We start from the raw sequence: 27,400 nt of genomic DNA, 5'->3' as shown, positions 1-27,400 counted from the left end.
GACAGCATGTTGTGCTAAATCTTGTCTTCTCTGTGCTTCTGCTGGTGATCCATTGGTTCAGTGAAATTGCTTTAAGTGTTAAGCATTACTCTCGCTTATGTTTTGAAAGACAAGCCCTTGCACTTGTTATGAATTCTACTTTGACAGTAGTTGCAATAGCTGTGCATTGTATAATTGAGCAATCAATTCCAGCATGTTATATTGATGTTTTCAGTGCAGACACATGATTATAATAAACTGTAATGCTCTTTCAGTAATTAGACAAGTGGCTGTAAATTTAAAAGGCAAACTTTAAAAGCATTGGAACTTTTGGAAATCGAGTTTTATTACAATTCAAAAAATAATTACTTTGTTTTATCTCTCCTCAGAGTGCTGTAATTTGGGACAGGCACAGCTGGTGTACATAGACCCCTCCCCAGCATCTCGCAAATCCAGTCCTGCTGGTGATACAGCATTCAGACTGGTGGAAAGGATTTTGTTTTCTTTCCCTGATGTGGGGAGAAGGGAGTAGAAGTAGTAGGGCAGCATGACAGCTGATTTAATTTTGTTTTCAGTGCATGACACTTAATTGGAAGATTGCTTAATTCTAGGAACTGCTGTTCTGCACCACCGTACCACATAATGTATTTAGGTCATGGCTGTAGCGTTTGGTCAGAGTACCTGATTGTGTTTAACATGACTGTTTTCCAGATTCAAGTGGTGATTTGTAGCTTTTGGGGCAGCGTTGCTCAAACTTTACTCTGTGGGTAGGTTTCTGTGCATCCTAGGAAAGTGTGACTGAGCAAATACCTTAAAACAAGTGGAAGGCTTCTACTTTAAAAAAAAAAAATATTTATTTCCAGTTCCCATCTCCCATCCTTTTAGTAAGGCTGGAATTGGTGGAAAGGAGTGGTAAGAGATAAATTTGGTTACAACTTTAGCATTATGTGTATCTGTGTTCATAGTATTACAAATTTTAAAGTTTAAATTCTGAGTGGGATTAAGCAGTGTTTTCACTTGTGAATCCCTAAGCAGAAACTGCTCCCTCCTGCTGGAGGTTTCTGGGTTGTTCCCCACCTGGGTCTGTCTCTGAGCTGCAGCGGCTGAAGTGACCGGTTATTTTACAAAGACCCACGTGGCAGGAGGTGGTGTGCTGACTTTAGCTGTGCTGCAATCCAGCTGTGGCTGGGTGCATCCCTCACAGTCAGCTGTGTCTCCTCTTGGAGATGCAAGAGTATGGGCAGATACACGGGACCTTTCATGACTGACTCTTTGGTAAACACCCAGCCAAGGAAGGAAACCTTGGGTGTGTAGGGTGCTCCTGAGTCGAGGCTGAATGATTGCTGGATCAGGATTTTTGTTTGCCAGGGGCTGGGACTTAAGTCCAAAATGTTTACAGACTCCCATTTTGATATGTATATTTAGGGCAGATGAGCTGATGGGCCAGGAGATGGTCAGTCTGCTGTAGTCACCAGGAGGGCTGGCCCATTGCTTGCTTCCTTTATGTTGTGCTTCTGCCCTCAGTGAGATGGGACCCTCTCCAGCCTCATGCCACATCCCTGCTGTCTCTCCCCTCCATGTGAGCGTGGCTGCCAGGACGCTTGCAGGGCCAAAGGGGTGGTCTTGCTTCCCATGCTGGGGGGTTGTTTGGGGTTGAGATGCCTGCCACCCCCTTATTCCTGCCTCTTTGCTGCCTGGGAAGTGATGCGGTTTTAGAGGAATTTCATGGGTGCTGATGCTGGGATAAGCTGACTGGCTGTAAGCGGTTACAAAATGTATTAGTCGTCCTTCACAGCTGAATTTTGATCCTTGCTTCTCTTTTGCAGTCCAGGGCAATAGTAAGTTGTCCTGTTTGTTCCAGTTTGGTGAATGATTTACAATGAAAAGCTTGGCCTTTCTGACTAACCATTTTTATGTTGCATCTAATGGCACTTGTGCCCCAGAGTAGTGACTTCTGGTCTGCAGGAATAGCTGGTGTTGGATCATGAGCTGAATAATACTTTTGTGTAGTCTCATGAGAAAAGAGTGCTACTGTTATTAGAAATACTAAAGAAAAAAAAATCTGCAGTGCGTATCCTACCTACAGTTACAGAAGGCGTGTGTTTTGGGGACTAACATTGTAGGATCATAGAATTGTTTAGGTTGGGAAAGACCTTTAAGATGATTGAGTCCAACCATTAACCCGGTACTGCCAAGTCCACCACTAAACCATATCTGTAAGCACCACATCTACATGTCTTTTTGAATACATCCAGGGACGGAGTGCCATGTGATGGTACTCAAGATGATCTGCTCTGTAACCTTACCCGGCACTGAGGTCAGACTGACAGGCCTGTAGTTTCCTGGATCTTCCTTCCAGCTTCTCTTGTAGGTGAGCATCATATTTGCTCACTTCAGTCTCCTTGGTTAGCCAGCAGTGCTGGTAAATGATGGAAAGCAGCTTGGCAAGCACTTCTGCCAGCTCCCTCAGTACCCGTGGGTGGATCCCATCTGACCCCATAGACTTGGGTGTGTCTAATTGCTAACCATTTCCCCTTGGATTATGGGGGCTTCATACTGCTCCCTGTCTTCCAGCTCAGGGGGCTGAGTACCTGAAGAACAACTGGTCTTACTATTAAAGACTGAGGCAAAGAAGGTATTAAGTACCTCAGCCTCTTCCGCTCCTTGGTCACTGTGTTTGGCCCTGCATCCAATAAAGGATGGTGATTCTCCTTAGCTCTCCTTTTGTTGCTATGTATTTGTAGAAACATTTTTACTTGTCTTTTATGGTGATAGCCAGATTAAGTTCTGCTTGGGCTTTGGCCCTTCTAATTTTCTCCCTGCATAACCTAACGACATCCCTGTAGTCCTCTTGAGTGGCCTGCCTCTTCTCCTTTTTTGCCTGAGTTCCAGCCAAAGCTCTCTGCTTAGCCAGGCCGATCTTCTTCCCTACTGGCTTGTCGTGGGGACGGCCTGCTCCTATGCCTATAAGATTTCCTTCTTGAAGCATGTCCAGCCTTCCTGGACTCCTCTGCCCTTCAGGACCATCTCCCAAGGGACTCTGTCATCCAGTCCCCTAAACAGGCCAAAGTGTGCCCTCCAGAAGTCCAAGGTGGCAGTTCTGCTGACCCCTCTCCTTACTTCTCCAAGAACCAAAACCTCCATCATCTCTGGATTGCTATGCCCAAGGCAAACTCCAGCCATAACATCACCCACAAGTCCTTCTCTGTTCACAAACAGCAGGTCCAGTGGGGCACTTTCCCTAGTTGGCTCACCCAGCAGCTGGGTCAGGAAGTTCTCTTCCACACACTCCAGGATCCTTCTGCACTGTTCCTTCTCTGCTGTCTTGTATTTCCAGCAGACATCTGGTGAGTTGAAGCCCCCCACAACAACAAGGGCTAGTGATTGTAAGACTTCTCTTGGCTGCTTACAGAGTATTTCATCTTCCTCTTCATCCTGGTTGGGTACTCTGTAACAAACTCACGCCATGATACCTGCCTTACAGAGTTGTAGAATTGTTTATGTTGGAAAAGACCTTTAAGATCAGCGAATCCAACCGTTAACCTAACACTGCCAAGTCCACCACTAAACCATGTCCCTAAGTGCCACATCTGTAAGTCTTTTGAATACCTCCAGGGATGGTGACTCCACCACTTCCCTGGGCAGCCTGTTCCAATGCTTGACAAACCTTGCAGTGAAGAAATTTTTCCTCATGTCCAATCTAAACTTCCCCTGGCGCAACTTGAGGGCATTTCCTCTTGTTCCTCTTCCTTCCTGTCACTTGTTACTTGGGAGAAGAGACCAACCCCCACCTTGCTACACCCTGCTTTCAGGTAATTGTAGAGAGCGATAAGGTCTCCCCTCAGCCTCCGTTTCTCCAGGCTAAACAACCCCAGTTCCCTCAGCTGCTCCTCTCCAGACCCTTCACCAGCTTTGTTGCCCTTCTCTGGACACACTCCAGCACCTCAATGTCTTTCCTGTACTGAGGGGCCCAAAACTGCACACAGTGTTTGAGGTGCGGCCTCACTAGTGCCGAGTACAGGGGCACGATCACCTCCCTACTCCTGCTGGCCACGCTATGTCTGATACAGGCCAGGAGGCTGTTGGCCTTCTCGGCCACCTGGGCACACTGCTGGCTCATGTTCAGCCGGCTGTCGACCAGCACCCCCAGGTCCTTTTCTGCTGGGCAGCTTTCCAGCCACTCCTCCCCAAGCCTGTAGCGTGGCATTGGGTTGTTGTGACCCAAGTGCAGGACCTGGCACTTGGCCTTGTTGAACCTCATACGATTGGCCTCGGCCCATTGATCCAGCCTGTCCAGGTCCCTCTGCAGAGCCTTCCTACCCTCGATCTTATCAACAGTCCCACCCAATTTAGCGTCATCTGCAAATTTACTGAGGGAGCACTCGATCCCCTCATCCAGATCACTGATAAAGATATTAAAGAGAACTGGCCCCAGTCCTGAGCCCTGGGAACACCACTTGTAACTGGCCACCAACTGGATTGAACTCCATTCACCACCACTCTTTAGGCCTGGCCTTCCTGCTGATTCTGACCCATAGACGCTCAACCCTGTCATCACCCCCATTAAGCTCTAGAAAATCAAAACACTCCTTAAGTTACAGGGCTACCCCCCCACCACCTCTCCTTCCTTGCCTGTCCCTCCTAAAGAGTTCATAGCCATCCATTGCAGCACTCCAGTTGTGCGAGTCATCCCACCATGTTCCTGCGATGGCAACTATGTCATAGTTTTCCTGCTCCACAACGGCTTCCAGCTCTTTCTATTTGTTTCCCATGCTGCATACGTTGGTGTAGATGCACTTCAGTTGGGCCACTGAACCTGTCACCTTTTTTGGGGAAGAACTCCTAATTCCTATGTGACCATTCTCAGGTGCTTCCGTGGTTTCTAATACATCAATAACCCTTGATGTCTTTGCTGCCACATGGATCTCCATCCCCTGCCTCCACTGAGATGGCAGGCTGAAGGACCTCACTAGCATGCTGTCCCTCAAATATCTGCATGCTGCCCCCAGGCTTATCTCTAGTGAGCCTGGTTTTATCCCTTTCCCCCTTCAAATCTAGTTTAAGGCTTTTTCAATGGGCCGTGATAACTCCTGTGCAAAGATCCTTTTCCCCCTTTGCGACAGGCGTACCCAATCTGTCACCAGCAGGCTTGGTGTCATGTAGACCGACCCATGATCAAAAACCTCAAGATTCTGCCTGTGACACCAGGCTCTGAGGGAGATATTGATCTGGTGGCTCTTCCTGTAGAAAGAAATCTCAGAAATCCTTTTGCACCGAAATAACTTTTGCTTAATCTGCATTATATCTGTACCCTGAGCGCACAGCGGGGCAGGTGGGAGAGCAGCTACGATGGCAGCAGCACCATGGACTTGCTTTACAAGTCCTCCCAAGGAATTTCTTTCCCTTTTTGTTTGCCACAACTTTGTCTGCAAAGGCCCGTAGTGTGTTATTTAAGAGCGGTGAACGTGTTTTGACTAGTTTTTGTGAGGCACTTGGTGTGTTCTTGAGTACTTAGTAAAAAGTAATAATTGGATAATGCACAGGCTCCATTTCCTTAATGAATGTTGTTCTTTTCCATGGATTAACCTGCAAGCAGAGTATGTTGCATAATGACTTTTCTGTTGTGTGGCCCTTTCACATAATAAACACATTGGCCACAGGCTTTGGGAATGCATCTTAAATACTACCCAGGTAGCAACCGAGAGGAAATCGTGTTCGTTTTGGTCCTTTTTTAGCTAAATAAATAAATAAAGGGCCCAGAGACCTCTGAGGTTGGGGTTTTGTTGTTGGCAAGCCTGGTGCAGAAAGAGTTGTTAGTACAGGCTTAGATTTCTGAGTCAGGCTCCCGTGCTGACGAAGCAGAAATAGTTTGAGGTCTGAAAATACTGCCTGTGTATTTGAAAATAGTTCATGTGGACACAAAGCTGTTTACAGATCACTCGCTGGCCACATGCCAGTTTCTCAAGGACAAGGTGGTGAGTTTTTTTGGTTTTTTTTTCCTTGCTTTAGAATCACAGATGTACTTGGCAGGGTGTCAGAAGATTAAAATGCTGGAGTTTTCTGGTGCAAGTCTTCATTTAATTAAAATCCATACAACTTTAGGCTAAATGGATGTTTTGCATTTTGCAAACAATTTGGTAAAATATTTCTTAGTTTATTCTTACGTATGGGGTCACAGTATAAAACATGGTCCATGTTCTTTTTGAGAATGCCTCTTCTAGTAGTACTCCCTCAGCGTATTTGGTGCCCTTGAAGATGTATTTTAGTTTCGGCAGTTGCTGCCTGGTAAATTATGGCTTCCTGGTCCATAATGGCAAGGAGATGTGACTAATTGGAAGTGGCACTGGTGTTGTTTGTAATGGCTAAAGGAAAGTGATGCCAACCAGTGTCTTCCCTCAGTGGGAAAAGCGACAAGCCCTAAACCACACAGTTCCAGCCCTTCTTTCTTGTGTGTTGTAGCACTGGAGGAGTATTGACAGGTGGACTGGGTTTTAATTTTTTTATATATATATATATATATATATATATAAAAAAAAATGTATATTTAAGAGTACATTAACTTCTTTGCTACTAATGTTCTGGAATTTTTTAAAGGTTGCGGATGTGAAATCTTTCATTTTAACCTTGTTGAAATAAAAGTTATTACGCAGCATGACTTTCCTGGTCTGCTCGGCTGTATTGTTCCACTGGGATGGTACAAATGAAAATAGTTTTCCTTCCCTTTGCCCCTTGTTAATATTAAGCTGTCCAATGATCCTTCCCCCACTGTATTTGTTAGTGTCTTTTGGTGCAGCTAGAAAAAAGGTGGGACCCTCTTGGTGGGGACAGCTGAACATGTTTGGCTCCTCCTTCTCCAGCAGGTTGAAGCAGCAAACCCAGAAATGTATTAAAAAGGGAAATAAAAGCAGTGGAGCCAATTGTTCTCCCTTTTCCCTGCCTTCCCACCATGTCTTTTGTGTTTACAATGAGGTTTTGTACCTTCCAAAATAATTCCCCCATCCATTCAGTGTACTTGAAATTAAAGAAAAAAGTTAATTTCTAGGTAATACCCCTCTGGTGCTCTCTGGGAGGCTGGTGGACATTTTGGGACAGTGCTTCAGGCAGACAGGCCCCAGAAACAGCATAGCTGGATGCATGCTGTCCATGCCTACTGGATTCGGCCCGATGAGGGACACCGTCCCCTTGCTGCCTGGGAGTGGCTGTTACCTGTTTCTCGAGCTGCTTTTTCGGCAGTAGACCAAATGCAACGAGGCTGGTAGGGTGTGCGTGGGCTTGGTTTTCCTTCTCTCATGGCATGTGACTTCTGACAATGTCCCCCAAGAGAGTGCAGGCTGCTTACCCACAGCGTTGGTGCATGGAGGGGCAGAGACTAGCTATGGTTTTGATTTCCCCGCCCCAATAAAAGTATGTCTTTTGTGGCACTTCTGTACCCAGTGCTTAAATACTTAAATTCATTGGGGCATCTCTCCTCCTCTTTCAGAAGGCGCATGCCCAGCACCAAGGTGGTTTCTCAGCAGCTTCTTGGCAGTGAGCGGAGTGAAATGGGCACAGACTTGCCTGGGTTTGCCTTGGTCACAAGGTGTAAATTGCTCCGTTCGGTCAGAAAGCTCAGGTTTGCGCGTCCAGGGGTGATGAGTTGAATGTTGATATGAATTCATTTAAAAACCAAATAAAGAGAAGCAGCCCTGGGCTCTTTTAATCCAGGCTTATTTTGATGTCGCTCTGGAGAAGCAATTGGGAGACTTTGCCCATTGTCTGCCATCTCTCTCACCTAAGGAGGCACCGCGTTGTTTCAAAGCCCCTGTCCACCCGCACAGGGACTCTGGTGGGTCAGTTTGGGCCATGCTTGGTCTGAGGTAGAAGCAGTGTGTGGTGCGTGACATCTCTCTGAAGTGGCACTGGGTGGTTGTGATGGTGAGGTGGCACCTGGCGAGCACAGGGCTTGCTCTAGTGACCTATGGTGGTCCCCTTCAACCTGATTAACATCAGCCCTGCTGCAGGGACTTGCTATGGCCATGCCACCAGACCAGGCCTGCCTCTCCTTCAGTCAGTGGCCAAGATCCAACGAAGGTTGTTTGGTGATGAAAGTGACTGCTGAAGTGCAAAATGTGAAGTTATCTGTATCCGTGGCCCATGTAATTTTGTTTCTACAAGCACATGTTTTATCATTTTGGTCTAAATTCTTCTCTTGTGTTCTCCATCTGGCTTGTTTTTAATTATAGTTGCCAGAAAGAAATTGTTCTGCACAAAAGAGACCTTCGCAGGGGGTCTGAAGAGAAAAATCAGTGTTAGGAGGGGTGGATTTAGTGACTGGTAAAGCTGTTAAGGTAGAGTGAAGAACTGATTTGAATGAGAGCTGGACATAGCAGGTTTTAGCTGATATTTCCAGAGGAAGCCAAATGTACTCTGAGCCAACTGTGTCCCTGTGGGAGGTATGTCTCTATTCTGGTTTAATGCTTTTCTTTTGTTTTAGTTCAGCATTTTTTTGGTGTCTTTCAGTAGAGTCCCAACTAAATTACCTAGGTATGTTTAAAACCAAAAAAAAGTACAAGGAATAATAAGGTTAGAGGCCCTTCTCCTTTTGGAGAGCGCTGAGGATGGGGACCTCAAGAGGAAATGAGTGACGGTGTGTTTAGTGAAGATCACCAAATCTGAGCATAGCCTGGTGGTGGCTGGAAGGATGAGATGATGACTTTGAGGATGGCTCTTGAAGAGCGTATTTTCCAGGCTGGGGACTCAAGCTCGTTAGCTCAAGTGTCCCTGTAGGAGAAGCATCAAATCAGGAGTGGGAAGCTCTGAGTGGCTACCTGCAGAGCATCAGAGCTTGATCCAGCAGTCAGCTGATGTCTGGGGTGTCTGGCAGGAGGGCAGTACTCAGCAAGGAAGGCATCTTCCAAAAACTTCTCAATGGCCTGAAGTTGAGGCCTTGTGAAAAAACACACTGCAGCCTTGCTGCCAGGGTTGCCAGCAGACCTTAGTTCATCGAGCTTTCCTGCTTGCTATTTGGGAGGGAGAAGGAAGAGGGGAACTTGTAAGCTGCGCTTGATAAGGGAATATTTTGTGCCATTTGAGTTGGGAAATGTATAGCCTTGGGGGATCCCAGTTGACTGAATGGACTGGGATTGGCATGACTGGGTGATGAAGGATTAGTCTTAAACTGCATCGCTGCTAGACCTCTTACCCTCCCTTTCCTCTGCAACATCCCCTTCTTTTGCGAGCTTTTTTTCATTTATTGGCCAGTCAAATGTCTCAGTGGCTGTGAACTGAAATGGGCATAATGGTCAGGCCTCACTTAGGCAAATCTGTCAAAAGTCCTACAAGGGACTGACATGATTTTCCAGGTGAAGTGGCAAGAGAGCTGCCTGCCATTGTCATTCTCTTTGTGTCCTCCCCCATCAGTCAAAAACATCCCCTGCTGATTGGTGGGGTGAGGTGAACTGCTGGGCAGGGGGGCTGGGAGTTCGCAGAGACGCCTCCTAACTCAGAGCTCTGCCATTGACCTATTATGATCCTGGGAAAGTTAGATTGTGGCTTTCTGCCATGGTTTTCCCACCCTCCTTTTTTTTTTCCCCCCTCTTTTCTTTCCTTTTTCCTATTTAGGCAATGAGCTCTTTTGGAGAAGGAAATGCCTCTTGTAATGTATATCCAGCATCTCTGGAGTGGGAAAGCTGCTACAAGACTGGCAATCGAAGTAAAAATTCAGTGCATAGAACTCTTTTTCCTTCCTAGCGGGTAACGTCTTTTCACTCTGTCCCTGGAAGTACAGGACTGAGAATAACTGTACCAGAATGCAATACTATGCATGAGTAAATTGTCATCATTATTTCTTCAATAGACAGCTAGTGAGCCTGTGGATATCTAAAGCAGGATAGAGAGTATGTTGTTTTCTGTTTTGCTTTCCAGGCATTTGATGTCAAGAGTTAGACAGCAGGAAAACACAGAACCCTGTTCTGTCTTTGACTTAAACAGTGGGAGTCTTTAATAGCTTCTGGTTGGTTTGGGTTTAGAAATCATCTAACAGGAAGAAAGGACATTAACGTTGGCCTTTTTTTCTTCTCATGCATTTCTGTGGTGATTTGCCAGGCTTTTGTACTGAGGTGGTTTGCTGATTTTTATTCTAAAAGGAGCTTCCATGCCAGATAATGTTTATCCCTTTTATACAAATTTATCTCCATCACTGGAGCCTATAATTATTTAGCTTACAGAATGCTGTATCAGTAGGAACAGTATTATTTTGGCTACAAATGCAACTAGGTAGACTTTTTGCTTAAGAACATTTTACATTTTATTATTTGTTTTTAACTGGGGAGGTTGCTTTCACTTCGTGCCATTCTGTCTTTTTGCCTGTCAAAAACGCGTGTTCTGTTTCCTCCACAAGCATTACTCCCATCACTTTGCACAGGGTAGACCTTGTGTTCCTGGGGAGTGGGAAGAAAGGTCTTGTAGGGTGCAAGTATTCACCATGCGAAGTTGGTTGGTCTACAGCTTTTTGTGTGGACGAGTGACAAAATGAGCTGATGGTAAACATGCATTGGAATAATAAAGTATCGTTTCTTGCACTGGTGTGTGCAACCCAATAGCAGCCTATTGCTTCAGGCTGGTAGAAGTGTAGAGTTAACTAAGTGAGAAGCAAATTGAAAAGTTAGTTTTGGCACGAGGGCATTGTACAGCACTACTAAGAGGTGGTACTGTGGTGAGTTTTCACTTGCTAGCATGTTGAAATCTCACCTGCTGCTTCTGTGTATGTTGTAGCAACTGAAATGTGAATTAGTAGATTTTTTTTTTTTTTCAACTTAGTTGCTCTTCTTTCCACAGCTGTCAGCGTAGGATTCTGGGAGGCTGGAGAAGTTTTCCAAAGACTTAATTGTGTACAGTGCACAGGATCATCCAAGCTTGCAAGTCATGAGTCAGGCATGCTGCCTTCCTTCCTTCATGTGTGATGTTGCCCCATATTCTACTTCCATGCCATTTAGCTGGGGAAGAAGCTTCCAAGAACAGTCCCCCAAAAGGCGCATTAATACACAGGCTGGAAACTGTGTTAATAGGAGAATTGCATTATTGTGAAATACATATCTTGGATAATTAGTGGGGGGTAGGAGGTAAATGAGCTGATAGGATTTCTTTTGCATTTAATTTACATAGTTCTTTGATAACATTAAGGCATCTTAGGGAAGAAAAAGCACCATGAAAACCAGTACATAATACCACTTGCCTTTGAACCTTTCCAAAACAAAAATTTTACAGTAATAATCTGTGCAGAGGAAGAAAGAGGCGAGAAGTAGGTGTATTATCTGACTTGGAGAGCGTGGGTAGGCTTGAAATTTATAATGTTCTGCAGATCTTGGCAGTCTACCAAGGATTCCCCTTGTCCCCTCTGCTTTTCAACATGCATAAAGCCCACTGAGATGAGAAATAAACAGCATATTGCTATCAGACATGACTGGGGATATGCTTAAGTAGTGGATTCAGTTCAAGATCTAGTTAAATTCTGCAGAGAAGAGCTGTATTTTAAACCCCTCCATATGTAAATGAACTTTCTGTCATCCACATGAGAAGGAACAGAACAAGATTTGGGGTCAGCAGGCTCAACTCCATGGACTTGCTCATCCCAACAGGCCGTTTAAAAACAGAGTGGTGCAGTAGCAGTCTTAAAAATATTACATTCCTTCCTTGGGAGGATAAACAAGTGCTTTAATAGGAATAGATTCATGAAAAGAGGGAAAGAGGGGCGGGGAGGATGCATAAGAAATGACAAGTAATTTGGAAATTTTGGTCGATAAAATCTTAACGTGGTCTAAATGAAGGGAATGTGTTGGTGGGCTCTTTTCCATGGACGTGGGAGCCAGTCTCAGCCAACAGCGCCAATGTTTTGTTGTGGCCCTCACCCCGAGACCTGTTAAGGGGCAAACTCTTGCTCCCGGGGTGATGCAGCCTTTACTACCTGTTGCTGCTACTACGCAGTGCAACCTCTGCAGCCTCCTCAGTCTGCTGGCTCTGGAGACAGTCATTTTAGGCTTAACAAGATGCATCTAGGTTGCTGTCATCTTCATTGCGTATTTGATATCCGTACTTAACTTTCTGGCCAGGGGACAGTTATCCTGTGATCCCCAGCCTCTAATATTTGGTATCTAGCAACATTTTACAAAACTGCTGTTTTCAGTTAGCATGAGTCGTGTTTTGCAATCTCCTGGCGTTTTTCAGATACTTGGATGGTGATTGCCTGCGATTTGTAGGGAGAAACAAAGCTGTAAGAGCCAACGCCATGTCCTGGGAATGGGGGAGCCTGGGATGCCCCGAGGGGCTATGCCTCCAGACAGCGCTAAAGCAGGGACCTCATTCTGCAAGGAAAATGCTGTCCCACCAGGGTGTTAGCTGGTGGTTTTGCAGAGATGATGTCTGGATGGGGCCTTAATGGTTACCATATTTATGAAGTGCCTTGGGAGTTGGATTTGAATAAATTTTAATCCCAGGAGACTTGAGGTCAGAGAGTTTCTCCCACCTACGATTCGTTGCATTCAACCACTTTGTGTTTTTATTGTTATTTTTAATGCAGAAAAATTTTTCCAAAGCAAAATCTGGCTGTGAAAATCTGAAGATCAGTTTCTGAAATGGGAATGCTTACCCATTTCATGTTGCAAGCAAAATTATACCAGCGTGCTGATAGTTTGACAAGTCTGTTCTTGAGCAGAGCTGTTAAACAGATAAACAAACAAACAAAAACTCTGCTCACGCTTATATGTTGCGCTTGTGATGTTTGCTTTTTTCCTTCCTCTAAAAATGTTTTTAAGGAAAAAAATGTGGCTTCAAAATGTCCTTTTACTTCTCTCATATAAATTAATGTCATGCAACCCCCCCATATATGTTGTAGATGCTTAGAATATGAATGCTCCATACATTATGAAAAGGGTATGTGGACTAATTTTTAACAGTATTCTGAAATGACCAGGGTTTAAATTTGGCCTGGGATACTGAGCAGCCCACACTTCCCACAGTCTGCAGTTCCCTTGCTTTCCAGTCCCTTAGGGGGGTTACAGAGAAGCTTTTCCCATCCCTGCTGCAGAAACAGCAAAGTGAAACACGAGCAATCGCTGCGCTCTGCTGTAGCTGTCGTGGCCCAGGTTTTCATAGGGAGTAGTGGAGGCACCAGCAGGATCCCGTAAAGCTGCAGGGGAAGGACGGTTGGGCTGGTGCACATTAGTCATCCCGAGTGGGCCGGTCTCACAGGGAAGAACATCATTTTGAGAAAAGCTGTGAAGCTGAGCCCTGGGAAATTTGAGTCTTCTCTATGGAAATAGCATGCCCACTAGTAGTTCGTAGATTTAAAAAGACAAGAAGAGCAAACTTTCCATAAAACATGTGGCATCCTGTGGATGTCTTGCTACTTTACTCTTCTATATGCCACTTTTTCTGCTTGGAGTATGTGCTGACACCATTTTAGCATCCTGCTTTGCTGCAGAATGAGTAGTGAACCGTATTACACTGTTTTTTGAAAAGTTTCTTCTTTCTCAGTCCTTAGTGTTGTGAGCTTTTTCCTCTGAGGTGTCCCTGTTCCTTTATTTTATCTCTTTTTATACCTCAAACTGTGCTTGCCCGCATCCTTGGCCCTTTTGGTTCCTTACACAGAGCTGTGGCAAATAGGGGCAGAGCTGAGAGGAGGCATTTTTCTGCCTTGGTGTGAAGCATTTTCCCCTCCTCCCTTGGTGGGATGGTAAGTCTTGAGGAGAAGACCACAGGCTTTTGTCATTAGGCAGAGATCCAGAGTGGGAAATTGGAGTTGCATCTCTCCTGGGCTTGCTGAAAGGCTTTGGTTCAAGAAGTAGTAAGGTCAAGGTGAGGCCAGTCTTGGCCACTGCACACATGTTATGACCCTGACTTTGTTTCAAAATCAAAACCAGCTTAAGCCCAATCTGTAGAAAGAACTGCATGCAATAAAGAGAGTTTACAGAGCTGGCAGAAGCCTGAGTACAGTAATTTATTTATAGAAAGCCTGTGGATTGGTTAATAAGGGGACAGCGCAGCACAGTAAGAGCTGTGAAAGAAAGCGGAGGCTGTGAATTCTGCAGCATTTCATTCTTTCTACTGCACCAGCAATACCTGTCCACTACCTCCATAGAGAGCATTATAAGGTGTGAAGCGGTCAAGATTTCTCCAAAGAGGCTAGTGGTTTGGGGTGCTTCAGTTCTAGTCTGCCAGTAAAGAGATTAAGAAGTTAGTCCTAGGAAAAAAAAAAACAACTAACTTAGACCTTAATCTCTGTAAAGAGATTAAGAAGTTAGTCCTAGAAAAAAAAATACTGTTGATGTCCATCAGCTATAGTGGATGCTGTGTATAGGTTTCTGCCTAGGAAACTTAGAAAGTGGTGAAGAGAAAGGTAAAGGAACTGTGACTTCAGTGCAATGTTTTGTTGTGTTTTTTATCATTATTTGTGATAAAAGTGAAGAAGTGTAGTTGGCATACCTCTTGCTGGAGAGCTTGACTGATTCAGAGAAGAGCCTTTGGGGATGGTGCTTGGGAAAGGCGTTAGGAGACCAGGCTGATTAACTGGAAGTCTCAGGGCAGACTGCTGGGTGTTAAGTGGAGAGCTGGAAAATACCAGTGCTAGGACCATTTCTAAGTGCCTGTTTAGAAAAAAAATACAGAGCAGCTAATTGATATGGCCCCACCTCGTGTAAAAATATACTGGAGAAAAAAAGGTTTTTGTCAGAAGGCAGCTGAGGTGAGTTACAGCCCACCACGGCTGGAGGGGCCCGCCGTGCTGCCTGCCTCCCAGCCGTGCGATCCGCCTCCTGCCAGCTCTGGCTCTGCTCTGACTGCAGAGCAAACCAGTTTAATTTCCTGATCTGCAATCCCCCGCCCCACCCCGCAGTTTGCTTTTTCTGTGTTAACTTTCTGCCATTTTAGTGATCTCAATCAGCTTATCATATGATCCGATGAGTGCCAGAAGGAGCTCAGTGCTCCCAGGAGAAATATGTGACAGGAGGCTGGAGGGAGGCAGGGGAAGGAAGGGTAGGAGCTCCCCGCCGCAGGAGCTGGGATCTATTAATTCAGCTCCAGCTGTACTGAGAAACCATACCCTTATGGTGGTGTAGCTGAAGGGAGACGATGTCTTGTTCTTGTCTATCTGTCTTGAGATAGGCGAAGAGAGCTGTTGCAGGTCTAATGTATCACGTGCAGAAACCTCGCTTTTTTTTTACTAGTAAAGAGCAAAACAAAGACAAGTGTCCTTCTGCAACCCTCTAAGCATGCTTGCATTTACCTAGTTAATATGACACCCAGGTACCAGGCACTGGTGCATAGAAATACAGTATGCAATACACGGGAGTTTATTCTGGCTTGTTAATAAACTATCACTATGGTCTATGAGCTTTGCTAAAGTAAACAGAAAGGAAGCTGTCAATGTAGTCTGTCTGTACTTAATCTTGATAATCATCCTTTTAAAGTGGAGAGAAAGAAATGGGTTCTAAGATTTGTATAAGAACATTTTAAAAATAAACTTTTTTTTTTTTTTTTTAGCCATCTAGAGTATTTGTTGGCTTTTTGCATGAAGTATGAGAAGGGTCCAGCACAGTTGGGGAAAACCCAGTGGCTGGAGCTCTTGCCGGAATGTTTTGCTCTGGGTATGCTGAAGGGATGGGTGAAATGCTGGTGCTGACGGTTCTTTCTCTTCTTCAGGGTCGGCATGTCAAAACGGGTCAGCTGGCAGCCATCAAAGTCATGGACGTTACTGAGGTGAGTAGACGAACGTTCTGCTTTATTAGCAGTATGGGTAAAATTTAATAATGAGAGATGGCATACGGCTTACCTCGTGTTTATGTTGAAGGGCATGGTCCATGCATGTGAGTGTTTGCTTTCTGTTTGCAGGACCTGACCTCTCGAGCCTGTCTGACCTTTACGAGATTGCTGTGCACTTGTGTGCAGGGGCCTCTGGCATTCACAAATTGCTTTGGCTGCTCCCAGGATGTATGAGCACATGTAGCACTCCCTTTTCAGAAATTTTTCAGAAGAGGGGAAAAAATTCAGGTTCCCTGCTTCCCACTTTTTTCTCTTACATGTAGCATCTTGCTTTTACTGAAAAAGGTGAGGAGGCTGCTTGACGTAGAGGACAGTAGTTTCCTTGGGACATTTGCAGCCTACAAAGACTATACATTTATTCAAAGAGATGGGTCCAATAAAGTTTCCAGAAGCCTGAAAGCAGAAACATTTGCAGGAACGATATGCAGATTGCTGGCAGAATTCAGCACTGTAAATTAGTAGTTGTAACTGACTCAGGGGGATTTACAGTGGAGCTTTAGATGGGAAAGACAGGGAAATTAACCCAGCCAAAGAAATAAAAAATACTTGCCTATATTTGAATCCTTAGATGTCTTGCAGTTTACGCCGTTCAAAAAGCAGTCAGTTTGAATTAAGTCTTCAAAACAGATCAGGAGAAGCATGTTTTTTTCCCTGTTCATTTCATTTGTGTTTTATAGAGTTACATCCGCAAATTAACACAACAAGTTCAGATTTAAAATCAAGTGAGATCCTCCTGTGTGGTATCTGCAGTGCTTGACCGATACTGCACTTCTGAAGAGAGGCTGTGCCTCCCCAAACCAAGCATCTTATTTTCTGAATGCCTCAATCTTATATAGGTATTAGGGGAAAAATTATGTTAATGCATGTGCGTTGTACAGAGCAGGAGGTCTTTGGCAAGCTGGTTATTACAAAGCAGAACTCCTACAAGAGGGTTGCTGAAAAATGTTTTATATTTTAGTGTGTGTATAGGTGCCAACAAGTAAAAATGGTCTTGGACACAAGCTCCTAGGCTAGTGGCTGGGCTGTAATGGGTGAACAGGCAGGAGAGAGAGGAAAACAACAAGGCAGGGTTAGGTCAACTGATAGGACTTCAGTCATATCTCTGAATCTCCTTGTGATCGATGGGCAGTGTGACTGCTTCTCTCTAACTTAAGCTGTTGTGTCTGCCAAGAGCTAGACATTCTTGCTTTGTAAGATGGCCTGATAAAAATCAATTTTCAGCTGGAGATTTTCAAAGGCTGCCTTCATGAGAAGGCACTGCTCTTTTGCTGCAGTTAACAAGCAGACAAACCAGAGAAGAATGAAGGTGCGTTGACACATAGTGAATGTTCTTTGCACAGCAGACGTTCCATTTGTGCAGCGGTTTTACACAGGGCGGCTTGCTGGACTTTGCACAATAAAGGCTTCTTCCATAACATTAAGATTGGCTGAACTGCGTACTCCCTCTGTTTTTAATAGCATATATTAATCACAAACAGTTGTAATGGAGAGGGTGCACAGCAAAAGAAAAACAATTGAAAAATGCTGTCTATAGTATGGCTGAGCTCATGTTGTGGGAGATGGCATATGTTTGAAACTTTCTGTAATTTTTGGCTGGTTTTGAAAAGCTAGTTGTATATTGGGACTGTCTATCTTTTATCTCACAAGCTCATGCTTTTTTAGGGGATGAAGGGCAGTCAGAGGGAGGAGTTTGGAGACTTGAGCCCCCATGCAGCTTAAAAGTGTTGTCATTCCTACCAGTGGAGCTCATGTGTTTTTGCTTCAAAGTAATGAGCCTGCAGAGGCTAAAAATGTGGTGTAAATTCTTCCAAGTCGTGCTAAGTCAGCTCTGCTTTTTAACACCAGGCATGGGTGATACTGTTGCTAACACCAGGTATGGGTGATACCATTGCACCTACCAATTTCTCAGTGGCAGATGTGGCTGTGGGATATTCCTGTCCACTCTTGCTCGCTGGTTCCTTGCCTGTCTCCCAACACTTGTGCCGGCACAACTGCCCCGGAGCCAGATGGTGACCTGGATCAGTGAACAGGCCCCGGTTCCATGTTAAAAATACCCTCACTCCTCTCTTTCCCCTGGTTATTTATAACCTGGATTGGTTTGTCGATCTAGTTTAGCACATAATATTACAAACAGTTGTGCCGTCACTATGAAGAAGGTGGTATGAGACCGGAAAAGAGACGCTGATGGCCGTGGGGGAGAAGGGGCAGTAGCTGAAATTGATGTTGCTGCCAGACATGGCCATATCATCAAGCCATGGCTTCAGTTCCTCAAGGTGTGGTTTCATGAACACCTCCTCTTGGTGGCAGGCCCGTGCAGTTCCATCCTGGTTCTAACTCATTGCAGCTTGTGGGGACAGTGAGGGCAGTGGCAGCTGCCCTCAGCACTGCCCCGAAAGAAATGCTGAAGGAACCACAGCATCAAATTTACCTTCTCTGCCTGCTTCAAGAGCTACTGTTAGATCAACTGCTCTTACAGGCTAATGGTAACACTAACTGTATCCATGCCCATGGGGAAAGAGGTTTGAGTGGAAACTTCCACAAAACTGAAACTGTTCTTTTTTGATGAGCAGCTACTGCAGCTCTAGGTGATTTGTGCCTCTGTGCATGTTTTACTGGTAATGTTATGCCTTTCTGCTTAAATACGAGCAGTGCTGTGGAGGTTATCTGATTGTTTTGTCTAACCTGCGTTGAGAACAGACACAAGACTTACTTTCTTCTGGGATACCTCTGATGCAGTGCTTGCTTTGCCAAATGCGTAACAAATTAGAAAGCCTAATGTGTTGGCACGCTCTGTGGGCACGCTCCATATTTTTAGTTTTCAAGGCCCTGATTCTGTATGTTGCTCAGAATCAGCGAGGTTCCATCATTTCTGGGCTGTAAAGCTTTGATCACCCAAATGGGAGGGATGTCAAAGTCAGAGTGAAGGCTTTCCTTAAAAAGTTTTGGTTGGCATGAAGAAAACAAGGTAGTATAACCTCCAACTAGACACGTTGGAAGAAACATTACAGTTCTGTAATGTACATGGCACTATGGAAATGCTCTTCATCCTTCTCAGCTTTTCTTGTGGTTTTCTCTTCGGATTTTAATTTTGAAAAGAATGATGGTAAGGATGAGAAAAGAGGAGGTGGGCTGAAGATATCAGCTTGATCTTTGAATATATTATGACTAGTTAGTACTGCTGCCTGAAACGTTGGGGGGGTGTTGATGTGCATAAAACTTTCCTGTCTTTTCCATTTTCCTCCTCTTTAAACAAATTAAGAAAAGATCTAGAAGATTGTATGGATCTTTGTATATCTTTAGATCTACAGCACTAAAGGAAGCACTGAAGGATCTGTAAGCTCTAAAGATCTGTAAGTCCTCCTACAGAATGGTGCATATGTAGGTCCTATTTTCACTTTCTGAGGGCAAAGTTAAGGCACGTGTAGAGTGAAGAAATTTAACTGGAGCTTAGAACAAATAAAAACAAAAAAACCACCAGTCCTCATCAGTTGAAAACTATTCTGTTGTTGGAATGAGCTCAATGACCGTAAAAGGGGAACAATATGAACTATCAGCATATATATGCTTCAAAAAATTATGTTCCAAAATGTACATATGTAGGATGAATCTCAGGCTGCACACATGTCGTGGGGGGAGGTGTTATTTGAGATATTCCCATAGTCTGTCTTTAACCTTTTTATTGTAGGGTCTCTGTTCCTTTTGGGGCATTGTTTTGGAGAAGGTGGTGTTCAGTCCATGTTGACCCCTTCCACTCATGACCATGCTGTTAGGCTTCCATGAGCTCCTTGCTGTGTACTGGCGTGAAGCTCTGTAGCATGCCAAGTGAGCCGTGACTGATGTTATCAGATGCAACACAAGTACGCTGTAAGATTTGGCAGTTACTGTTTAGTTAGAAGAATCTATTTTCTTGTGAAGCAAATAACATTTAAAACCTTAGCAAAGCTTACTTGGCAAATCTGCCTGCATCTAAGCTGTTAACTTTGCATTATACCCTAAACAGACAGCTTGACTCTGCTTAACTCTTTTGGAGGCTTTCTTCACAGCTGCACGGTTGTTTCCAGTGTCACTCCTGTGTTCCCCTTCCAGCGATGCTTTTCTCTTTGAAAGGTTTAGTAACTGATTTTGAGGGAAAAACACAATTGCTTCTTTTCTGTTTGTTATAACTCCTTATGCTGCTGCTTCTTCCTCCTACCTCTTCCCACACACACTCTTGGCATCCCTTGGGAAAGTTTTCCGCATGCCTTTTTAATAGCAGCGTTTCTCAGCTCTTGTGCCCAGTGTTTCATGACTTGTCCAGTCTAGTCTGTGTAAAATTATGCTAAGTAAACAACTGGATGCTGTATCCTGCTGATTTATGAAAGAAGCTGGATTGCTTTTAGTGCTTGCCTGTCTTGCCCTTTCTGTACGTGCTCTGCAGAAAAATTAACAATCCCAAACCAAAACCTCCAGGCCTGCAGAGAAACGTGGCACATCTCCCGTACCTAGACAGGAAAGGTTCCCCGAATTATTCGTTGCCATCTTCCCAACTCTGCTGACTGCTTTTTTCTGTTGCAGCAGGCAAGTCACTTTGATTCTTGTGAGTCTGTATCTTACAGCCTACATGGTGTTATAAGCTGCAGTCATGTGGATGATTTATCCATCGCGCGTAAGACATCCCAAAAGCGGTCCACAGAAAACTGCAGATAAATAAAAGTGTGTGTGTCTGTTCACACACATGCAAGCAGACAAAATGAGGGGAAAACAAAAGTCAGAAACACCAAAAGTTTGCCCTAACTTTTATGTGCTTGTTTTTTTTAATGAAATCCCAAAGTCAGTTGATGGATTTTGATCTGTTTAGAGGGAAAAAAATTAAAAATTGATACCTCCCTCTAGAAGACTGGGAAATGCAGGTCCTTATGGCACTGTGCAACAGAACTGGGTCAAGCCAGTCTGGAGAAGCTGAATATGGGCTGGCCTTTTAGTGTGGAGACATGAATGCCCTGCTTTACCTGGCTTCACCTGACTTAGTGCAGCTGCCTGATAAAGTACTTATACACCAGTCCATGGCTGTACTCTACTGTGAAGTTAGCCAAAGCAAACCTGAAGCCAGTGGAGTTACCAAAAGCCTTTGCCGTGTCCTGTCCTCTTGATGCGAGTTGGGGAAAATGGATCAGGGACCTAAAAATCGAGATTGTTCCCGTGGGGAGTATTGGCATGCTTGTCCCTCGAATGTGAGGTTGCTTACTACTATTTTGTACAATTTTTTTGTAGTCTTTGGTTAAACAGTTACCTGGTAAAACAAAGAATTGTTCTGTGGAAAAGGAATAAATAGGAAAGGTATTTACAATGTGAACAGTCCTGCTGTCCAGTTTCTCCTGAAGCTGATTAACCTCTGATCTCTTCCAGGGATTAGGTCAAAAAACAAAAAAAAAAAAAAAAAGGAAAAAAAAAAAACCCCAAAGGCTGCTAGTAATTTTCTATTACAGTTCAGAGGAAAACAACTGGACAGAGTGGTCCCTTGAGCTGTAATGTCTGGTTTGGGAGAGGGTCAAAAAGAGCTACAGTGGGGCAGCTTTTTTTGACCTGCAGATCATTTGTCAGTTGACTGTTTCTCTCCTTAATTTGAGATGCTGTGCCTACCTCTGCTGCAAGCCCTCACCCAGCAGCTTGGCACAGTTCCTCCCCCTGCTTTACCACGGCCCTGATGCCAGCAGGGTTGGCCCTGCAGTGCTGGAAGGTCTGCGGTGCTGGTGATGTCTGTGTGGGACTGGGCTCTGCTGCAGCCCTTGTCAACCCCGTGCTGTGCATTTCTCTACAAGACCCCCGTTCAGGTTGGGCAGGGGTGGTCCTGTCCTTCTCTAGGGTGAGGGCTGTGCATAGGGCCTTGCAGGAGGGCTTATGGTGTCAGACGACACAACACCCCTGTCCTTGAGTGGCAGAGCGCTGCTTAGCCTGCCAGCTCATAGTCCTAGCAGAGTAGAGCAACATTTAACTCTGGAGAGCCTTTTGTCTCTACAGCCAATGCAAGGAGCAGTGACTTTACCTCCCAGCAAGGCAAATAGATCTGAAACCCAGTTTGAGTCTGAGCTGCAATTTCTGGATGTGATCCAAGAAACTTTCCTGGAGCATTGCTGGCACCACTTTGGATAAAGGGCAAACTTTCACTCTCTTCGTCAGAGTCCTGGGGTGGTTAGCAAGGCTGTTGAGCTGGAGGAGCTTATTTGGGAAGGGGAGGATGTCAGGTTCGATGCCTCTGCAAGAGGGTTGTTAATTCTGTGATTTTGTAATAGGGAGCTCCACATGCGGTTTGAGGTCAGGGCAGAAAGCCATGGCTGTTACCAAGCAGCCTGGGAAATGATAGGCGACATGGATTGACTGGACAGAGCTGGTGGCGAGCACCAAGGCTCTGCGTTGCTGCATCGAAGCAAAGAGCAACTTCACACTGATACTGTGTGCTTGGGGGAAAAAGTGGCAACAGGGAGAGAAAAAAAAAAAAAAGAGATGTAAAACGTTCACACAAGCTTGTTTCTCTATTTGCTTTTTTCAGCGTATGGTTTTCTTCTTAGTCCAAGATTTCCACCAGAGTGGAAGACCATTTACATGCACAGCCTATTGTCAGTTGTCCTTGCGGGTATGCTTCTCTCTATATTTTAACATGCTTGTTTGGAACCTGACTGTTTCAAGGCTGGAAGAAACAGATGTTTTCCTTTTGCCATGAAGATCCTTGAGGGCACCATTGCTGCCTCACCAGCATCTATTATCTGTCAACAGCAAAAGAGCTTTGACTGTGAAGGTTTTGTGGTGCTTGTTTAGTAGTGTTCCTGTTACATGGCTTTTCAACTGAGGCCAGGAGATAGCTTCATACTCAAGGTTGATCGTGGATCACTGTGTTAAGAAAGTGCAAAGAAAGCTGTGTTGCTCCTGCCTTCTCATCTGTGTGCTTATGCCGGGTCTGTGTGCAAGGTTTTTGTCCTGTCTAGCAGAAAATGTTTTGCCAGTGCTCAGTAAATTGTAATGTAGTTTAAATTACACAAACTGAATTTATGGATGTGTAGAGTGCAGAAGAATCTCTTTGTTTTAGGGAGGCAGCTTTAAAGTTTTGCCTACCTGGCTGTAAGGAAACCAGATAACACTCTGCTGTAGCGCAACAGATGATGCTTAGGATATGCTCCTCAGCTGTGGCACTGAGGTCTGTTTTATTGCTTGTCAGTACAGGAGAGCACATGTTTAGTTCTGGAGCATAATGGAAACTAGAAGACTATGTAGGCTACAGCTGACTTCCATTGGCAGAAGGGTAGGATTGTGTATTAAGATTTCTCTGCAAGTCTTGAGCTCTTTGGGCAAGTTTGGACTTTTTCTTTAAAATTTTCTTTCCTTTGGTCTGACGGTACAATTGCATTGACACACTCAGAAGGAAAGGATAAGTCATATAGGTGAGCTACTGACGTCTCTTGCCATCCTAATGAGTAAGAGAGGTGCTTGTATTCCAGCTTTTGGGCACTGTTTATCAGTCCAAGTGGGCAATACTTACGCATTTAACTGTAGTCCTGTGCCAGTTTTTCTTCAGTCCTTAGGCTCAGCACATGCAGTCATCTGGAGACCTGCTGTTAGCATTGACAAGGAAGTCACTAAAGACAATGCGATTTCATATGTATATGAGTGACTGCTAGCATCTGTGTATCTTAGGGAAATCTGGATGCTAATACTAGCAGTGGTGAAAACTCAGTGTGGGTAGCATGTGGATGCTTTCAGAATCATGATATTTAACCTACTGGTCATACCTGCACTGACGTGAATTTGAGCAATAATAGCCTGCACAAGTTCTAAGAGTGGAGCGTGTCTTCTGAGTTGAGGGGAGCATTCACGCAGGTGGCCTCAACGCAGGCGTTTTGCCGCTGCCTTCCCGAGTGCTGAGCTGTGTCTCTTTCAGCTGTGTGAGGAGATTCGAGTTCTGATGGGAAACAGAAATGTTTTGTGTGCAGATAATAGCAAAAAGTACCAGGCTGCATTTTGTATCATTTTTGTCAAACACGCAGCCCAGCTCAATTTACCCCCAGTGAATCAGACATATTGTCTACTCAAGGAAAACAAGGCAACCCTGTCAATACAGTGTTAGAGCATGTGTGTTCTTTCCAGTTTGGGCGGAGTAAAACCAACAAGGATTGTGACAGAGCATTGTGCTTTCACTTAAGCGAGTATCACGGCTGAACCTGGGACTGCAGCATATTTCCCCTGCCTGAGTAGGCAAGCAAGAGATCCCAGGTCCAGTATGAGCTGCTGTCTTTCAGAGGTGCCCTTTAAAGTCTAACTTGGGCATTAGGATCAAAGACAGGAGAATTAATTTTCTGTTTATATTTAAGGGGATATATCTGTTTGAAATGTAATCTTTCTTGACTGTGTTTAATTGTAGTTTCATAAACCGCACCTGCCTGTGGGCTTCTCCTGTTTTTGCTGCGACATTCCGTATTTTTATCTTGACTTCCTAAGGAAATGAGTCTTCTCAGTGATAGTGAGTGTGTCCTGCCTTCTTTTCCACCAAATACCTTTTGGGATCTGCTGGCCAGCTTCAGCCAAGCTTAATGAGGAGGAGAAATTCCAAAGATGTGAAGTCCTGACAAGTTAAGTGAAAACTGGCAGACTGTGTGGAGAAGGGAGAGGCTGAAATTTATAGTTTCTGCTTTGGGAATGGTAGGCAGACCTTAGCCACTGTCCATTATCAGTCAGTTGGCCACTGTTTTGTGGTAAATGAGGAGAGGGAAGTAGATTCCTTTTTTTTTTTTTTTTTTTTTTTAAAAAAAAAAAGAAAAAGTTGTGATACTTGACTTTCAAGTGAGTGCTGTAGCTATAGGAATGTGTGCAGGGTAGCACATGCAAACTACTTTTAAGCATTTTAAAATCTCCCTCTGGTTCTTTCTTTAGTTTATGAGTCTGCAAATAGTATTGTACATTTGAGATTATCCTGCATGGTCTCTCTCCGCTCTTTCACTTTCTTAACATGTGCATATGTATATATAAATATAAAATAGCAATATTATTATCCAACATTTAATGAGGCAAAAATGTTTGCTCTAAGTCCCTCGACAGTGCTTCTTTTGCAAGACACAGTTTGAGTGATTGAGTAGGGAGTTGTTGGCTAAAATACAGTCTTAAAGCCCAGGTCCTAAATCTAGAGATTATGGCAGCAAGTGCTAATGCTCAAGGACCTGGGAATTCATTGTACTCTAAGCTGACTTGTAACCACAATGAACGCTCCCCTTGTGCCTAACAGGAAAGCGTTCTTCTCCCCCTGTGCCCAATCTCTTAAATACGCAATGGGAAGCACACGGCTGAGCTAAGTGTTAAAAGAGCCTTGAAGATGCTGTGCAAACTAGTTCAGTTGATCCATGTAGGAGAAGATGTTGTTTGTCTCCTGAGCCTAGAAGTGTCTTAAGTCCTTTCCAACAACGGATCTGTGTACATTCCTCTAGAGAGGTTTAATCCAAAAGGGATTAAAGCCCAATGAGTGTGTCTTCTGTTGCCTTTCTGGCAGAGAACGCTTTCTACTGATAAATTGAAAGTGCAAAGGTGTTGTCATTAAATGACAAAGGCTGGTGCTTCATAATTAGCACGTGTTTTAGTTTTGCTTTCCTGTCCTTGCCATCTCTCTTAGTAAGACCCTGCTTCAAGCGTGATTAGACTGATGGGAGCCTGACCAATGAGGCATCTTTTTGTTCTGATGATTCCCTGTTGATTTTATTTTTTTTTTTCATGTCAGGCTTTATTTCTCAAATGTTTTGATCTGAAGGGTGTGCTTGTGAGAAGTGAGCGAGTTAGCAGCTGAAGCAGCTACTGTGGAGAGCAAGCATATTGGTGGTGTGTTTGCCTCACATCCGCCAGGTAAAATGGTAGGGTTTTTGTCCAGCACATCACTGGTGCAAAAGGTGTGGTGACAGTTCAACAGCCTGCTTTCTTTTGTATCTAGTTCTGCAGGATGATGGTGGCCTTCACAAGTGTGTCTCTCTCTGCCTAGTGGAGGGGCCAGATCCAGAAATGAACTTTCAGGTTTTTGTGTGTCAGTTGGTGTATGAGGTATTTCTGCAGTGATTCACTAGAGCAGGGATATTTTTCAATGTAGCTCCTTCTTCCTGAACTGAATTTTAGTGTTTGAGTCTAGAGCTGGTAAGAACTCAGTGGAAATCCTAGTGTAAATGCTGCAGCCCATGGACCTTCAGATAACTGTTACCGGCCTGGCAAAGCACTTTGGCTCTATGTGCGAGAGCAAGAAAGGAGAGTGTCCGTGGTTCCTGAAAATCATTTTCTTATGTGGAATATTTTACCGAATGGAAATGTAATTGGGCAAAGAGACCACAGGCAGCAGGGAGAGCGAGCATCCTCATGGCTGGCTGCTGGCTGCTTGGCTCCCCCTGCACTAACCTGTCCTCCCAGCCCAGGCTGCGGGCGGCCAGGCAGCCGTGAGTCACTGCTGTGGAAACAGTGATGCAAAGGCAGCACCATTAAGGAGGGTTTTATTTGTCTCTTGCATATTTTACCTCAGCAGCCTTTTTTCCTAGCATTTATTGGTGTTTCTTCTCTTTGTTTGTTGTGAGACAAACGCGTTTTTGTAAATGAATTAGTTGCTTTTCGCTCTGATTTTTTTCTGTTTCCTTCTCTTGCTATGCCCCTTTGCAACAATGTTTTGAAATTTAAAGCCTTGAGTCAGTTACAAAATCATAGATCAGAGGGGGCTACTTTGTCAAATAAGTCACTCAAATTTAAGTCCTTGAGGGTGATGTTGGTTCCTATTTCAGAATTGCCGCTGCTCCTCAATTCTGGTTAAAAGAGTTTGGAAAATATACCTAGCCTAATCTTAATTTGCCACACAAATTGTTAAAGAGTTTGCACTGCTCTTGTAAAAATGGGTGGATGAGCATGCAAATGCAAACTCATTCTCTTTCCCATGCCTACCAATGTAAACAAACAGAGGTGTGTAAATTTAGGAAAAGATTTCTCCCGCTGGCTGGAAGGAAAGGAGATGGAATACTGTTGTGATAGCAGTGCTTCCTCCTGACATAGGTGTCTATGGCTTTCCCTTATTTTCTATTTCCTTCTCCCTTGAGATGTGGTTTTACAATACAGCAAAGCCAATTTGATGTCTGGCTGCTACTGCAGGGGCAACCCTGCCTCTCTTCCACCCTCCCCCCCCCCCCCCCCCCACTTTCCCAGCACCCCTTGTACCTGCATCTATTTGGTCCCATCCTTCAGAGAGCTCCTCTGCCAAAGAAGTATTTTCTTTTCTTTCTTTTTTTTTTTTTTAAAAAAAAATACAGATTAGCTAGGTTTCTAGTGTTTTCTTCCCAGCAAATGATGGCCAGGGGGTGTGTGAGAGGGGCCAGGCAGGGCAGAGGATGGGAGAGGCAGTGGCTGGGAGCTGGCCTGCAGCAGCATCATCTCCTCAGGGTTACAGCCATGAGGCCTCCTGGGGATCCACACCCCTGCAGCCCTCCCCTTGCAGCATGAACCCGGGAGGAAAGCTGGCTGTGACAGCCCGGCCACATCTTCCTTGGCCACCTGCGATGGCCGCTGAGAGATTGTTTGTAGTGCTTCACACCTGCAGATTAGGAATAAAGAATGGAGTGTAAAGGTCTTCTGCAGGGATTCCCCCACCCTCTGA

The 27,400-nt window shown here is 44.6% G+C and overlaps 1 protein-coding gene across 24 annotated transcripts in view; it reads left to right on the top strand.

Moving 5' to 3' along the window:
* Positions 1 to 27,400, top strand: part of MAP4K4 (mitogen-activated protein kinase kinase kinase kinase 4) — a 168,967-nt gene that overhangs the window by 65,145 nt on the left and 76,422 nt on the right. For all 24 annotated transcript variants that reach the window (XM_086482156.1, XM_086482173.1, XM_086482174.1 and 21 more), the window contains exon 3: positions 15,652 to 15,708. In XM_086482156.1, the coding sequence (XP_086338282.1) occupies positions 15,652 to 15,708 (57 nt within the window). The remainder of the gene's footprint in view (positions 1 to 15,651; positions 15,709 to 27,400) is intronic.

This window comes from Leptosomus discolor, chromosome 1 (assembly GCF_034619465.1).
Source record: "Leptosomus discolor isolate bLepDis1 chromosome 1, bLepDis1.hap2, whole genome shotgun sequence".
Classification (NCBI taxonomy): domain Eukaryota; kingdom Metazoa; phylum Chordata; class Aves; order Leptosomiformes; family Leptosomidae; genus Leptosomus; species Leptosomus discolor.
This window is presented reverse-complemented; position numbering and strand designations above follow the sequence as displayed.